Source organism: Mus pahari, chromosome 14, assembly GCF_900095145.1.
Source record: "Mus pahari chromosome 14, PAHARI_EIJ_v1.1, whole genome shotgun sequence".
NCBI lineage: Eukaryota > Metazoa > Chordata > Mammalia > Rodentia > Muridae > Mus > Mus pahari.
The window spans coordinates 80,952,641-80,966,555 of record NC_034603.1 but is presented as its reverse complement, the minus strand read 5'-3'; the positions used below and the strand labels follow the sequence as shown (position 1 = coordinate 80,966,555).

Sequence of the window (13,915 nt, the reverse complement as noted above, 5' to 3'; positions counted from 1 at the left end):
AAAAAAAAAAAAACCAAAGAATTAAAGAGCTAACTTGTCAGGATTCTGATCTTTCTCCCTGGGATCTGGCAAGGTTGAGGCTCTCATCTCAACCCTGGGTCAGGGCTTCCTTGAGAAGGATTTGAATCTAGGCTTTGTGCTGACCCCATTCCTAAGTACCCAGGGGACACCTGGCTTGGCATTCTCACACACGGGTCCTTTCCGCTGCCTTCTCTGTAGGACTCTGTAGGACCTTGGGAAGATCAAGTTCAGCCGTCTGAGACGAACCTCTAATCAAGGAGTTGGTAATGTGGATTCTGGTCCCAGTCGTTTTCAGGGTAACAGCCCTTCTAACCCTGTGCTCCTCAGCCCCTCCAAACATACTGCGCCAGGGTTTGCCAGAGATGGGCTCCAGTCAGTTCAGAAGATATGGGAAGGAGGGAGGAAATTTAACCTGCTGGAGCCTCAAATCCCCTTCCTGTAAAATAGATGTACCACGAGAACCTCCTGCGTGGTTGCTTTGAGGCGCAGAAGAGTACGTGTCTGTTCTCCCAGCCCCAAGCTAGACGCACAGGTACCTGGTAAAGGGGAGTCGTTGGCAGCCATAACTTTTCTGCGCATGGCCGGTTGAAGGGGGCACCTTGAGTGACCTCTGCCCTTTCCTTTTCCCTCTTTGTTCACAGTATTAGAGTGGCCGAGCTGGGAGTGTGGAAGGAGTAAAAACCCAAGCTCTCACCTGTCTGGAGTGCCTCTTGACTAGATCCCACTGTCCTGTGGGTGGCTGGCTGACTTCCAGCTCCAAGTTCCCTGTGACACTGGCTGAAGGCCAGTCTCTGTTGGGTGGGCGTGGTTGTTCCGAGTCACCTGCTTGGCCAAGAAGAAAGCTGGAGCACCAGGAAGCAGCTGCTAGTGTTCTCTCTGTGGGGGTGAGAAGTGGGGGCTGGGGGTGGGGACAGGTGATCAGTCTCTACAGATCTGGGAATGAGTCTGTTGAATCTGGCTTAGGACTATGGGTCTATAGTCACAGAGTTATCTTGCTTTTATCTTATGGGGATGGGTGTTTTACGTGCATGCATGTAAGTGCAGTCAGTACTGTAGAGCCCAGAAGAGAGCATTAGATCTCCTGGGACTGAAATTACAGATGTGAACAACCATGTGGGTGCTGGGAATTGAACCCAGGCCCTCAGGGTTCTTAACCTGCTGCCTTCTCTCCAGCATTCAAATCTCTCGAGAGTGTCCACTCCTACCTCCCAGACACTTAACATAAACATGACTCTTGGGGGTGGCCTGGGGGAGGGAGGAGGGACAGATGTCTGGGGGAGAGAGCCTGGCAATGTGCAGAGCCCCGCTAGCCCCGGCTGACATCTTGTTCTTGTAGGTGCTGAGCCCTGACAAGTGGAGAGTTTTAAGCTGTTTTGAAATTAAAGTCTTTTCCTTAAGCTTTTGATGCTTTGGGATTTATTATTATTATTATTATTAAAAGCAGCTTTACCACATTAAAGGGAACTTTCCGGGAGGAGAGGCAGGGGAAATAGTTCAGCTGGTAACGTGGAAGGACGGGGCCCTGCGATTGGCCCCTAGAAGCCCTGTTTATAAAGGGTGGGGGGATAGGGCACCTGCTAGCAGGCTCAAAAAACCTGCATCTCTGGATCATAGGTGGTGGAAGGAGAGAACTGGCCCCTTTAAGTTGTCCTTTGTTAGTGAGCCATGGCACACGTGCACAAAATAGACACACACGTGCACGTGCACAGGAACACGCACCCACCCTGCTCCCCTTCCCCCAGCCCCCACCACACCAGGGAACCTCTTTTTAAAGACTGGATCTCACTGTGTAGACCAGGCTGGCCTCAAACTCGGAGCCACTTGCCTCTGCCTGCAAGGCCGCCCCTTACTGCCCAGCATCTGGTTCTCCCAGCCAGCATGTGTTGTTGTGGCTAAGGCTTTGCTGATAAATATCCACGCATTTGGGACTTCTCCGTTGACACAGTTCCACCAGCTCTGTTTGTAGGTGTGGAGGAGGCTGAAGTACTCTGTGGCTCAGGCAGGTCTTAAACTTGCCATCCCCCTGCCTCAGCTCCTCAGCTCTCAGAGTTGTGGGTGCCCCTTGGCCACCCTGTCCTAAGGTCATTAGGATGTAAGTAGTTCTTGGGATCCAGGTGCTGTGACTCTCCCTGCCTTGTGAAATGTGTCCCACCCACCCCTACCCACCCTCTTTATTCCTCCTAACCTTTTTTGGCTCTTACATTGGGCAAGATGATGGAAGAGACCGGCAGGGTTGACCTCAGTCTTGGCAGTGATGTCACTGCAGGTGTTACTTGGGGAAAATTTACCATCTGGGTCCCTCAAACTCCATGACCTTTGGTAAGTCACCTCTCCTTATCCCTCACTGCCCCACCCCAACCCTAAGCCTTGTCCAGGCCACTGAGTTGGAGCATCTCTGTGACCCCAGCCCACCACATTTCAACACCTACTCCTACCCCGGGCTACATGACAATCCACTGGTGTGTGGGAAGGACATACTAGAGCCATCACAGCTGTCCGTTCATGTCTATAGTGGATTGGTTCCAGGTCCCCCTGGGACACCAAATTCCACCGAAGCTCAAGACCCTTCCGTGAGATGGCACAATGTGATGTGTGCGTATCCATCTCCTGGGGCACGTTAAACCATCACTAGAGTTCCACATTCCAGTGTGATGTAGATGCTATGAAAGCAGTTGCATTAGGTTGTTTAGGGAGTGAAGATGGGGTTGGGGTTGTACATGTTCAGTGTGTGTGTATGTGTAGTGGTAGGGGGTGCTTTGCCTGCCTGCACATGTGTGTGGAGACTAGAGATTGACGTTACTAGTGTATTAGTCTGTCCATGATGGTTGCTTGGATGGAGGGGGGGGGCATGCACTTGTCATAGAGCATGTGTAGAGGTCAGAAGACAACTGTGTGAAGCTGGTTCTCCTTCCATGTTCCTGGGGTGACGGGCTTCTCTCGTGTTGCCAGGTTGTACCGCGGGTGCTTTACCAACTGAGCCGTCCTTCCAGTCCTGCATGTTACTTTTTAAAATATTGCTTTTTAGATGTATTTACTTAATATGTATGAGTGTTTTGTATGCATAGTTAGTTATAAACATACCATATGCATGCCTGGTGCCTGCAGAGGCCAGAAGACGGGATTGTATCCCCTGGGTATCCCCTGGGACTAGAGTTACAGAGCCACTATGTGGGGGCTAGAAATCAAACTCAGCCAATGCTGTTAACTGCTAAGCCACTGCTCCAGCCCCCACCTTACTTTAGAAGATAGGATCTCTCACTAAAGCTGGCTGACCAGGGATCTCCACCCCCACCCCGTTTTTTCCCATCTCTGTATGATCTGTGTGGTCAAGGATCAAACTCAGATCCTTGTGGGCAGTACATGCTTTACCTGCTCCACTGAGTTCTCACCCCAGCCTGGTTCTGAGCGCTTTTCTTTTGACAGATGGAGAATCCGCAGATTTAGAGAGCTGGCCATCTATTGATTTTATTTTCTTAAAAGACAAAAAACTGAAACTTCTTTAAGGACTGCATGGTTGGTAGTTGGCACATAACCTACAGGAACCCTGTGCCAGCATGGTTAGCATTCACCTTTCATCATCACAGATGGGAGACAGAGGCAGGTGGATCTGCGAGTTCAAAGCCAGCCTGGTCTACAGAGTGAATTCTAGAACAGCCAAAACTACATAGTGAGACCGTGCCCCCCCCCCCCCACAAAAAACAAGAATTGTGCACACATGCATACACTAAAGGACATCTTAGGGGGGTGTTTTTCCATGGCACCTCCATACTTTGGACACTGCATCACTGTTTTAGCAGTGACCTAGAGAGAGAACTAACCATGACGTCAACCCGTGGTCTGGGCAGAGTCCCCAAATATGGCATTCCTGTCTCTCAGAACTTGATTCCTTACCCTGCCCAGGTATTTTAGAGATGTTTGTCTGTCATAGGTTGAGAAGTGGGGGGTCTTGATGATTGTTCATGGTTCTGTCTCCGGCTTTCATGTGTTGGAATTGTGGCTGTTCAGACCAGAGGGTATCTTAAACTAGTACATCCCAAGTTCCTTGTATAAGCAGCAGACTTTCAGATATACCAGTTTCCTGCATCTCTAATCCCAGCACACACCCTTATAGAAACTCCTCCTCCTCCTAACAATGTGTCAAAGCTGCCATAGCTTTGCTGTCCCTCGGCTGACCCTAGCACCCCGCAACTTTTTAAAAGTTTCATAAAGGCTAGTGAGTGTTCCAGAAAATACCAGATCTTTCCCTGCCGACAAAAGGCGGAGCGCTCCTTTGGGAGAGATGTGGCCTGCGGCAGGCTGGTTTTCCTGTCCTGATGTAAAAAGTATTAACACTGGACACTTGGACGGAGTTAAGGTCTGCCTAGGGGCAGGTCCAGTGTCGGCCCTGTGGAGAGAGGTATGTGTGACTCAGTTCTGGGAAAGGGTCCCTGTCCCCATGGAAGCTGCCCTTTGATCTACTACTGGGACATCTCCACTCCTATTGGCCACAACCCTGAAACACTCCCAGGATGTCTTCCCCCTATGTCCCCCCCCCCCCCCCCATCTCACCAACCCCCACCCCTCCACCGCCTCTGCCTGACTTATGGGAGTACAAGCATACTCTCCCCCCCCAGCCACACTCAGGTCTCACCTCCTCCTTGCCGCAAACTCCAGAAAATGATATCCTGACTGGATTTGTCTCCCCTCCCCCATGGCTTCCAGGTCATTCGCCACCAGGAACTTCCCAAGGTTGTTGGTTTACATTTCAGCGCGTGCACGAACACACACACACATACACACACACACACACACACACTCACACACTCACACACTCACACACTCACCTGGCCTGTCCTCTGAGCATGTGGATTTTTGGTTCTTTCCCTTAAATACTCCAAGCATGTTCCCATCCCAGAAATGTCGTGCGTTTCCTGCAAGCCAGGGTTTGACACAGCTGCCTCCTGGTTGCTCATTGCTCAGTTCACAGTGCCCCTTCCTCAGAAGACCCTCCTCCAGGACCCCCACTTCCACCACCTGGTCGCCTCTTTACATCACACTCCCACCCCGCCCCACCCCTAACTCTCTGTCGGCTGTACCTAGGGAATGGTAATGTTCTGTCACAGCCTAGAAGAATACAGTCATCCCTCAATATGTTCATGGTGATTGCTTTCTGGGACCCTTTCAGATACCAGAACCCCACATATTTGTCCCTGAGTCCTTTGTCTAAAATGGCATGGTTTGCATATAACCTGAACATGTCTTCTTGTGTCCCTCAAGTAGGCTCTGGGTTCCTTGTATACACAACACTGTGTGAATGGTTGATAGGCAGAGCTGAGCTATCTTGCTTATAAAAAATCATAAGGGAGATATCTGTGCATATTTTGTAGAGCTGTAGAATTCCTCCTGTGCAGAAGGCTTTCTAACTGTGACTGGCTGAATCTTACAGTATAGAAGGAACTCTTGTAAGCACAGAGGGCTGGCTGGCTGGCTCTATGGATACTGTGGGCTCTACAGTATCACAGTAACTGAATGAGTGAGTGAAGGGTAAACGAAACCACTTACAGCCAGTCTGAACTAATGGCCAAAGTTTCTGTGCATCCAATGCCTTCTTCTATCCAACCTCATTGCCTAGTGCTGGTCTCAAGAACCAGGGAAGTGTGGCTGGGTGTGGCTGCCCTGGGCAGTGGTTGATGAAGCATACATAACTCTGTAGATTGACTGGGGTGAGCCTCCAGTCAGCTGCAGAGGGAGAGGCCTGCCTGCCTGGCTGTCTCAGGAGAGCGTACCTCTGGTGCCCACCTAAGGCTGAGATGCCAGGGACAGGCCACTGGACATTTGGAGTGGGATACATTGATGTAGTCTGACCTGTTTTGTCTGTTTGTCAGTCTGCTGGCCAGTCTGGGAAGGTATTGTTCACCGTTCATCTTGCCAGGGAAGGTGGTGACAGGCCCAGAATCTTGACTATGTGTGGAGTTGGTGGACGGACTTTTTTTTTTTTTTGGGGGGGGGGGTTTCGAGACAGGGTTTCTCTGTATAGCCTTGGCTGTCCTGGAACTCACTTTGTAGACCAGGCTGGCCTCAAACTCAGAAATCCGCCTGCCTCTGCCTCCCAAGTGCTGGGATTAAAGGCGTGCGCCACCACGCCCGGCGTGGACGGACTTGTTGACAATGCCTTATGGGAAGGTGCTGGCGCCCTCCACCTTGCAAGCTGCTGACCCAGGAAAGTGGGACGTGGCCTCTGGGGTGGGATGGCTACCTGGCCTCATGAGGCAGCCTGTTTTAGGCACTTCCCCCTGGGGGTGACTCATGGTGTTTAGCAACACTCCTCCCAAAGCCACAGCCCCTGTGGTCAGATCCTTTCGGCAGTGAGCTGGAGACCTCCCAATGCCAGCTCCTGGCAGGCTCAGCTTCCACCTAGATACAAGACCCTCACCCTCTGCTTCCCCCTAAGATCCCTGACCATCTCCTCCATCCCTAACCCTAGTCTGTTAGAAGCTTAGGTGACTCACTGTTGCTTGGGCCCTTGACGCTAACAACCTCAAACAACTTTCTGGCTGAGTTTTCATTGACCTTGCAGCTTGCTGTGTGCTGTGTCACAGGTTCGCAAACTCGAGACCCCAGATGAGGCCTCGGCTCACCCAGCCTAATGGGTGGTGGAAGAACTGGGGACTCTATCTAAGCTCTCTTGCTGGATATTGGAAATTGCTAATCACAAGCCATGCAGCCTATATCCAGCCTCAGGACCAAAATCACAGAAAGTGGGTGGCATTTCGTAGACCTATCACTGTTCTTCCGGAGGCAGAGGGGGAGGGGCACGAGAGGTCTGGCCTAGGATGGCATGCGCGAATATGGAGTGCCACAGTGATTGTCACTGCGTGTCACTTCTATCCCCAATTTTTTTTTTTTTTTTTTTTATATCTCCACTGGCAAAGTAGTGCTAGGATTGGAGCTCACTAACAGAGTGATGATGGATTCACCATTCCTTCTAACTGTCATGGGCTGGGTCCTTGGTCCATCTGGGTGGCCATGGGGACACTTCTGGAGAATCCTGGGCTGCTGAGCCTGTGGTTCTTCTTCCTTTTCTTTATAATGAGCATTTCAGATGGAAAACCACAGTATGGGCAAGCTTCCAAGGTCTTGAGGGGGATTTCTGGACTTTTAAAGCCTTTTCACAAGTCGGTATGATCTTGGGTTCCCCTCTGGCCTCTACGTGCTCATGTCCCTGTTTCCTGTTTCGTGTGATCTTACCCTAGGAAAGCATTTCTCAGTTTTGCCTTCCGGAAAATATGGAGAATGCGTGCCCTGGCCACCTGAGATGCCGTTGAGTGGAGGATGCAGGGAATAGATGTTGGCATCTAACAGCAGAGGCCAGTGGAGGATGCAGGGAATGGATGCTGTTGGCATCTAACAGCAGAGGCCAGTGGAGGATGCAGGGAATGGATGCTGTTGGTGTCTAACAGCAGAGCCAGGGATGCTATGAATGTTCTAGCACTCAGCCAACACCACCCATAGTTGAAAAATGATTTGTTTGGCCCCGAGCATCCTCAGGCCATGCTAGAATAACACGACTGTTTTTAGAATATGGAAGGTTCCCTCCTTCCCTGGGTAGGGAGGGCACTCCATAGAGGCAGTGAACAGCGCTCTAGTTAAGGACCCAGAATCAGAAAAAAGCCTCAGAGGTGCCCGCCCTGGGCTGGCATGGCTCACTGGGGTGTGAACCCAGCTGAGGCTGAGTCAGCACTTCAGTGATCCCGCTGGCTCTCCTGTAAGATGGAAGAGCAGCCTGGTGTCCCTCCAGCACTCTGAGGCATCTCACCCTCCTGGATCGCCTTTGTGGTCATAGAGACCAGGCCTCCCTTGCTTCTTTACCTTTTTTTTTTTGTTTTTCTTTTCTTCTTAACTAGGGGGCAGGGAGCTGGAGGGATGGCCCAGCAGTTAAGAGCACTGGCTCTTCTTCCAGAAGACCCAGGTTTGAGTTCCAGGACTTAGTGGCTCACAGCTGCAACTCCAGTTGCAGGGGATACAACACCCTCTTCTGGCCTCCACAGGCACTGCATGCATGTGGTACCCAGATATACATGCAGGCAAAAGACCCCCACACATTTAAAAAAAAAAAAAAATCAAACACACATCACACCGCAGTCTGTGTATGAAGGTTGAAGGACTACCTCCCACCTACCCTTCCATCTTGTTCCAGACAGGTCTCTGTTAGCCATGGTGTAGGCCAGCCTGGCTAGCTAGCCCACAAGCTTCTGTGGATTCTCTCTCTGCCTCCTGTCTCTGTAGGACTGCTGGGATGCAGGTACATCTAGCCTAATGGGTTCTGAGCATCTGTGACTCAGTCCTCACGCTTGAGTGGCACACGTTTTACCCACTGAGCCATCTCCCCAGCCCTTTTATGTTTTAGGCTAAAGAACCTCCACATTTGGCTTGGGGTTCTCCCTGGCTCCCCTTGGTGTTTGCTCTGAAACCAGCAGGGTGATTGCTTGGGGGTGGTTAGGGGCATCCACTCTCTCTGGTGGGGGTGGGCATCAGACTGGATGGTGGCTGTTTGACATGGAATTATAGAATGTAGGGAAAGAGCCGGGCGTGGTGGCGCACACCTTTAATCCCAGCACTTGGGAGGCAGAGGCAGGCGTATTTCTGAGTTCGAGGCCAGCCTGGTCTACAAAGTGAGTTCCAGGACAGCCAGGGCTACACAGAGAAACCCTTTGTTTAAAAACCAAAAAAAAAAAAAAAATGCCAGGAAGACCAGTTAAGCAACCATCATGGACAGGTGGTCCAGGATGGCCTAGCATGTGGCAACAGAAGCAACCCAAGTCTCCAGGGCCTCTCTGAGCTCTGCAGGTGGGATAGGTGGGTCTGGACAAGACCTAGCACTCCAGCTGTCAGCAGGATGGGGAGGGGACAAGCACCTGGAGAGAGACCCAGCCCCATCTCTCACCCACTGCCCATGCTGCTTATTAAATTCTTATACCCGTTTCTCTCCATCCTGCCCAGCTCTGCTGGGGGGGAGAAAGGGCCTGCCTTGGGACACTGGCACAGAACTTCAGTGGAGCCCTTGCCAGATGCTCTGCCCTGGCATCTCCTTGAGCTCTCCTCTGGGTTTCTAGTTAGTTACCCGGGGTCCTGCACGTCCCAAGGTAAAGTCACCTGGCCCTAATAATAAACCAGGAGGGGTTTTCCCCAACTTCATATTCCCAAAGGATGGGAGATGAAGCCTGTTACACGGAGCTTGGAGCCTCCCTCACAGTGATGTCACAGGCAGGAGTCTCCATGTATGTGACCCCCCACCCCCCAGGAGGGCTGGAAGGCCAGGGAGCTGAGCTGGTCCTGTGAGTTCCTACATACCCATCCCAGTTCTGATTCAGAGGGAGAGTCACACCGGCCAGCTGCCTACATGTGTGGAAGTGACGGCCAGCATTTGGGCTTGGCCTTCCCATTCTGTTCTCTCTGACTCAGGCTTAGGTGTTCTACGGGGATTCCAGTTAGACGACAGGAAGTTCTCGGAGCTTGCCTGCAGACCAGCTGTCTGGAACACACTTGCTTCAATACCTTCAGGACTGTAACTACCGATTAAGGCAGTTTGTTCAAGCAGTGTTCCAGCTTAGGCAGGGATGGGGGTGGGATCTGGGGGGGGGGGGGGTTATGGTTATTTCCCTCTCAAGTTTCAGAGAAAATATGTCTCTGGTACCAATCTCTAGCTCAACTTATAAATAGTCTTCCATGTTTAGGAGACATGGGTGAAGAAATGACGAAGTTAGGAATTCACTGCTGGTGATTTTTCTAATAGTTTTGATGGGAAAGCAGGGGTTAAGTGGTTGACCTTTGGTGGGTACCAATCTAGACTAACCCTTTGCCTCCTGTTCTCTGCTTACAGCCCTCTGATTGCCCTGTCTACCCTTTGCATTGCTGGACTTCAGATCTAACACAATACCTGCCTGTTGCCTTGGGAGTGCCCAGCTCCCCCGCAGCCAGCACGATGCCCATTCTCAAGCAGCTGGTGTCCAGCTCTGTGAACTCGAAGCGCCGCTCGCGTGCGGACCTCACCGCCGAGATGATCAGTGCCCCGCTGGGTGACTTCCGCCACACCATGCACGTGGGCCGGGCTGGGGATGCCTTTGGGGACACCTCCTTCCTCTCCAGCAAGGCCAGGGAGGCGGATGATGAGTCCCTGGAAGAGCAGGTCTCCAGACTCAGCCTCCTGTCCCGGAAGTTCCGGGGCAGTAAACGTTCCCAGTCTGTGACCAGAGGGGACCGGGAGCAGAGAGACATGCTGGGCTCCCTGCGGGACTCAGCACTGTTTGTCAAGAATGCCATGTCCCTGCCTCAGCTCAATGAGAAGGAAGCCGCCGAGAAGGACTCGGGCAAGCTGCCCAAGAGCCTGTCGTCCAGCCCCGTGAAGAAGGCAGACGCTAGAGATGGTGGCCCGAAGAGTCCCCATCGGAACGGGGCCACGGGCCCCCACTCATCTGACCCACTCCTTGACGAGCAGGCCTTTGGGGACCTGATGGACCTACCTACCATCATGCCCAAAGTTGGACCTACCCATCATGCCCAAAGTTCATTCTACGGGCTGAAGCATGCCGAGTCGATCCTGTCCTTCAACATCGACCTGGGGCCCTCCATGCTGGAAGATGTTCTCAGTATCATGGACAAGGACCAGTGGTGCTCGGAGGAGGAAGAGGAGGAAGTTGGCGGGTACCGTGACAAGGAAGGCCCCAGCGACATGGTCCAGGCACCCCCTGTGCTGGAGGTAGTTCCTCCTCTAGGGAGACAGGAACGCAAGGCCAGCTGGGACCAGGCCTCCATGCTGCCCCCCCACGCTGTGGAGGATGATGGATGGGCGGTGGTAGCCTACCCCAGCCCCAGCTCGGCACGCAGTGTGGGCAGCCACACCACGCGAGACAGCAGCTCCCTGTCCAGCTACACCTCAGGCGTCCTTGAGGAGCGCAGCCCAGCTTTCAGAGGCCCAGACAGGGTGGCAGCTGCTCCTTCAAGGCAGCCAGACAAGGAATTCTGCTTCATGGATGAGGAGGAGGAAGACGAGATCCGAGTTTGAGGCTGGACAGAAAGTTGAAAGTCGCCTCCACAGCTCTGGGCTGCATCTTTTCCCTGCTGCTGCCTCCGCCACCTTCACTATGACCTTTGACCTTACTCTGTAGGTGCAGCTAAGAGCCTCATTGGAGTAGACCCTGGACCTCGGGGATTGGGGTGCCAGGGACGTAGCAGGGGTACTGGCGCCTAGCGGCCTGACTCTGACCTAACCTTCCTTACTGCACCAGCCTGGGATGGATCCGAGTCCCAGCAGGAAGCCATTCTCTTCTGGGCCCTTTGCTTCCAGTCTGACCTCAGATGGATGCCAGATGTTAGTTTGAGTTGCTGCCGCAATGACAGGGAAGCCAGGTGTGGTCTTCTCTCCAAGGTCGTGGACACTTGGCTCCCTTCTGTTCACCTTGTGTCTGGTGCCTACCCAGGAGATATATGCAGCAGGAGGCAGGGGTGCTCACATGTTTGGCCTCCTCCTTCCTCCACCCCTGGCTCCTCACTGAAGCCTGGTGTTCTGTGGGGTTCAGCTGGAGCCACGGGGACAGCCTCAACGATTACACTAAACGCAGCCTTTCCCAGAGGCCAGGACAGGATGGGGCACAGAAGGGAAACACCCCACCCCTCAGCTTCTTGGGTTCTCAAGACACTAGGAACAGGAAAGGGGCCGGCTCTGCCCATGGCTGTGCTTGTTCCTTGTTACTATGTTTTAAACCTGAATAGAGCACTGTCAAAATCCCCTGCCAGGAGAATAGTGACTGTCTTGGTGGCTGAGTGACTGTTATCTGACCTGAATCTGGGTGTACAGACCCTGCCCAGGTTGGACTGTGGCGGGGCAGCCACCACCAGTGTTTGTCCCTGAACCCCCACATCCATAGCTGTTAGTGGCTGAAGGAGGACTGTGTAGGAAAGTTCTGGAATTCGATGCTTAAATGATACATTATTCCCCGGGGTGTGAGTTGCACTTTGGCTAGTTAGTGGCCTCTCCTTGGGCTCTGGGCCAGGCCTAGCAAAAACACGAAACAAGATGGGACCGTATTTGATTTGAATTCCAGGGAAATGAAAGTGGGTTTTTGTTTGTTTGTTTTTGGCTTTTTGAGATACAGTCTCACTCTCTAGCCCAAGCTGGCCTCAAGCTCGTAGCGAGCCTCCCTTTCTCTGGGAGCTGCGGTTACAAGTATGCACCGCCGCTCCTGGCTGTTTTGTTCTTCTGAAATCTGTTTTGCTCAGCTCCTGTAACTCTACCCAGAACATGAGTAGAGGCAGGGGCCTGAGCCCTAGGGATGGTAGCTCATTACTTTCCTGTGCTGGGAGCAGGGTGACTAGATCCATGGTCTAGCACAGCCAGTGGGAATCTGGGGAGAGAGCAAGCTAGATTACAAGCAGAGTCTGGCCAGATGGTGGCCAGCCATGGGCTTCTTCACTTCCAGAGGCCTCCCTCCTAGATTCTGACCCTGAAGTGCTCACTGGGCCCCTGACTGGTGCTCCTACGCAGGTAGGCATTGACTGAGCTACAGAGCTGTGCCTCTGGCCAGCAGTACACACACAACACACACACACACCCTTCTCCTAAATCTACCTGGTTGATTCTAAACTTTAAACTTTGTATTTTTTTTTCCATGACATTGAAAAAGCAGTAAGAAAACATTAAAATTTCCTCCTAACACTCCTAGTGTCTGACTCTTCTTCCTGGGGTCTTATTTCAGGGCAGTGTGTGTGTGTGTGGTAATAGTCGTAGTTCCAGCAAAAACAGGAGCTTGAAGCAGGTAGTCACATCCAATCCACAGTCAAGAAGAGCGAACAGTGGATGCTGGTGCTCAGCTCCTCTCTCTACAGCCTAGGAACTGACATAGGGAATGGTGCTGCCCATAGTAGGCAGGCCTTTCTACCTCAGCATGCCCCCCACACACGCACGTGCACGCCCAGAAGCCCTTCTCTCAGGTAATTGTATTTATTTTCTATTTATTTATATTCCAAATGTTGCTCCCCCTCCCTCCTCCCCTTGCCTCTGAGAGGATACACCCCCAACACCCATCTCAGTTGATTTTCAGATGTTATCAAGTAGACCATTGAAATGAACTGTTAACAGCCAACCAGAGGTTCCTGGCCTCACAAGGCTCAAGGAAGCCTCTCTTTCCCTGCTTGGGGCCATCCCACCTTTTAGAGGGACAAAGCCTCCTGTGCCCCTCTGCTTGAACAGGCCCTACATACAGGTTCTGGGATTCTGCCGTCCCCACTGCTCCTTGACAGTTCTCGGGTGGGGATGTGGGGTCTTGGTCACTGAGCCTTTCTGTCCTCTGGCCCTTTCTGTAAAGCGGAAGGGCTACTGCTCTTGGGGGGGGGGGGGGGGAGCCTATGGCAGGGGGACTATCCAGGTATTCCCGGGATGGGCTCTATCCTCATGCCCCAGGGATCATGCAGGATACTGCCACCCCTGGGATTGCCCTTGGCAGACGGCTGAGATAAACGGCTCCCTTCCTTTTTCTACCATTTGTCTTTAGATGGCTTCCAGATGGCTTGCTTTGGGCTCAGCCTCAGTGCTCTGCCAGGTGGGGGTCTCCATATTCCAGTCGTGCTGGATAAAGAGACTGCAGGGCCACCAAGGCTGCCCCAAAGCCGCATGCTGGAGTAGAGATGGAACAGGAGATCTCTGCTCGCTGACTGACAGCCTCTGCTCCTTCACCACCTCCCCTGGGTGCATCTCTGGAAACGAGGTCAGGGTGCGTCCGCCCTGGGTGTGGGAACCAGGTGACCCTTCCACCCACAGTCCTGGCTCCCATCTCAGCCCTCGCCTTCCTCACACCCACAGCCCCACAGCCTGGGATGGCTCCGAGGAAAGAAAGCATAGCCTGGGCAGGGCTCCTTGCTT

At 52.6% G+C, this 13,915-nt stretch overlaps 1 protein-coding gene across 4 annotated transcripts in view; it reads left to right on the top strand.

Moving 5' to 3' along the window:
* Cdc42ep4 (CDC42 effector protein 4) overlaps positions 1-12,875 on the top strand; it is a 24,907-nt gene extending 12,032 nt beyond the window's left edge. For all 4 annotated transcript variants that reach the window (XM_021213301.2, XM_029546461.1, XM_029546460.1 and 1 more), the window contains exon 2: positions 9,881-12,875. In XM_021213301.2, coding sequence (XP_021068960.1) covers positions 9,983-11,062 — 1,080 coding nt within the window. In that variant the 5' untranslated portion in view covers positions 9,881-9,982 and the 3' untranslated portion in view covers positions 11,063-12,875. The remainder of the gene's footprint in view (positions 1-9,880) is intronic.
* The last annotated feature ends 1,040 nt before the right edge of the window (positions 12,876-13,915 follow it).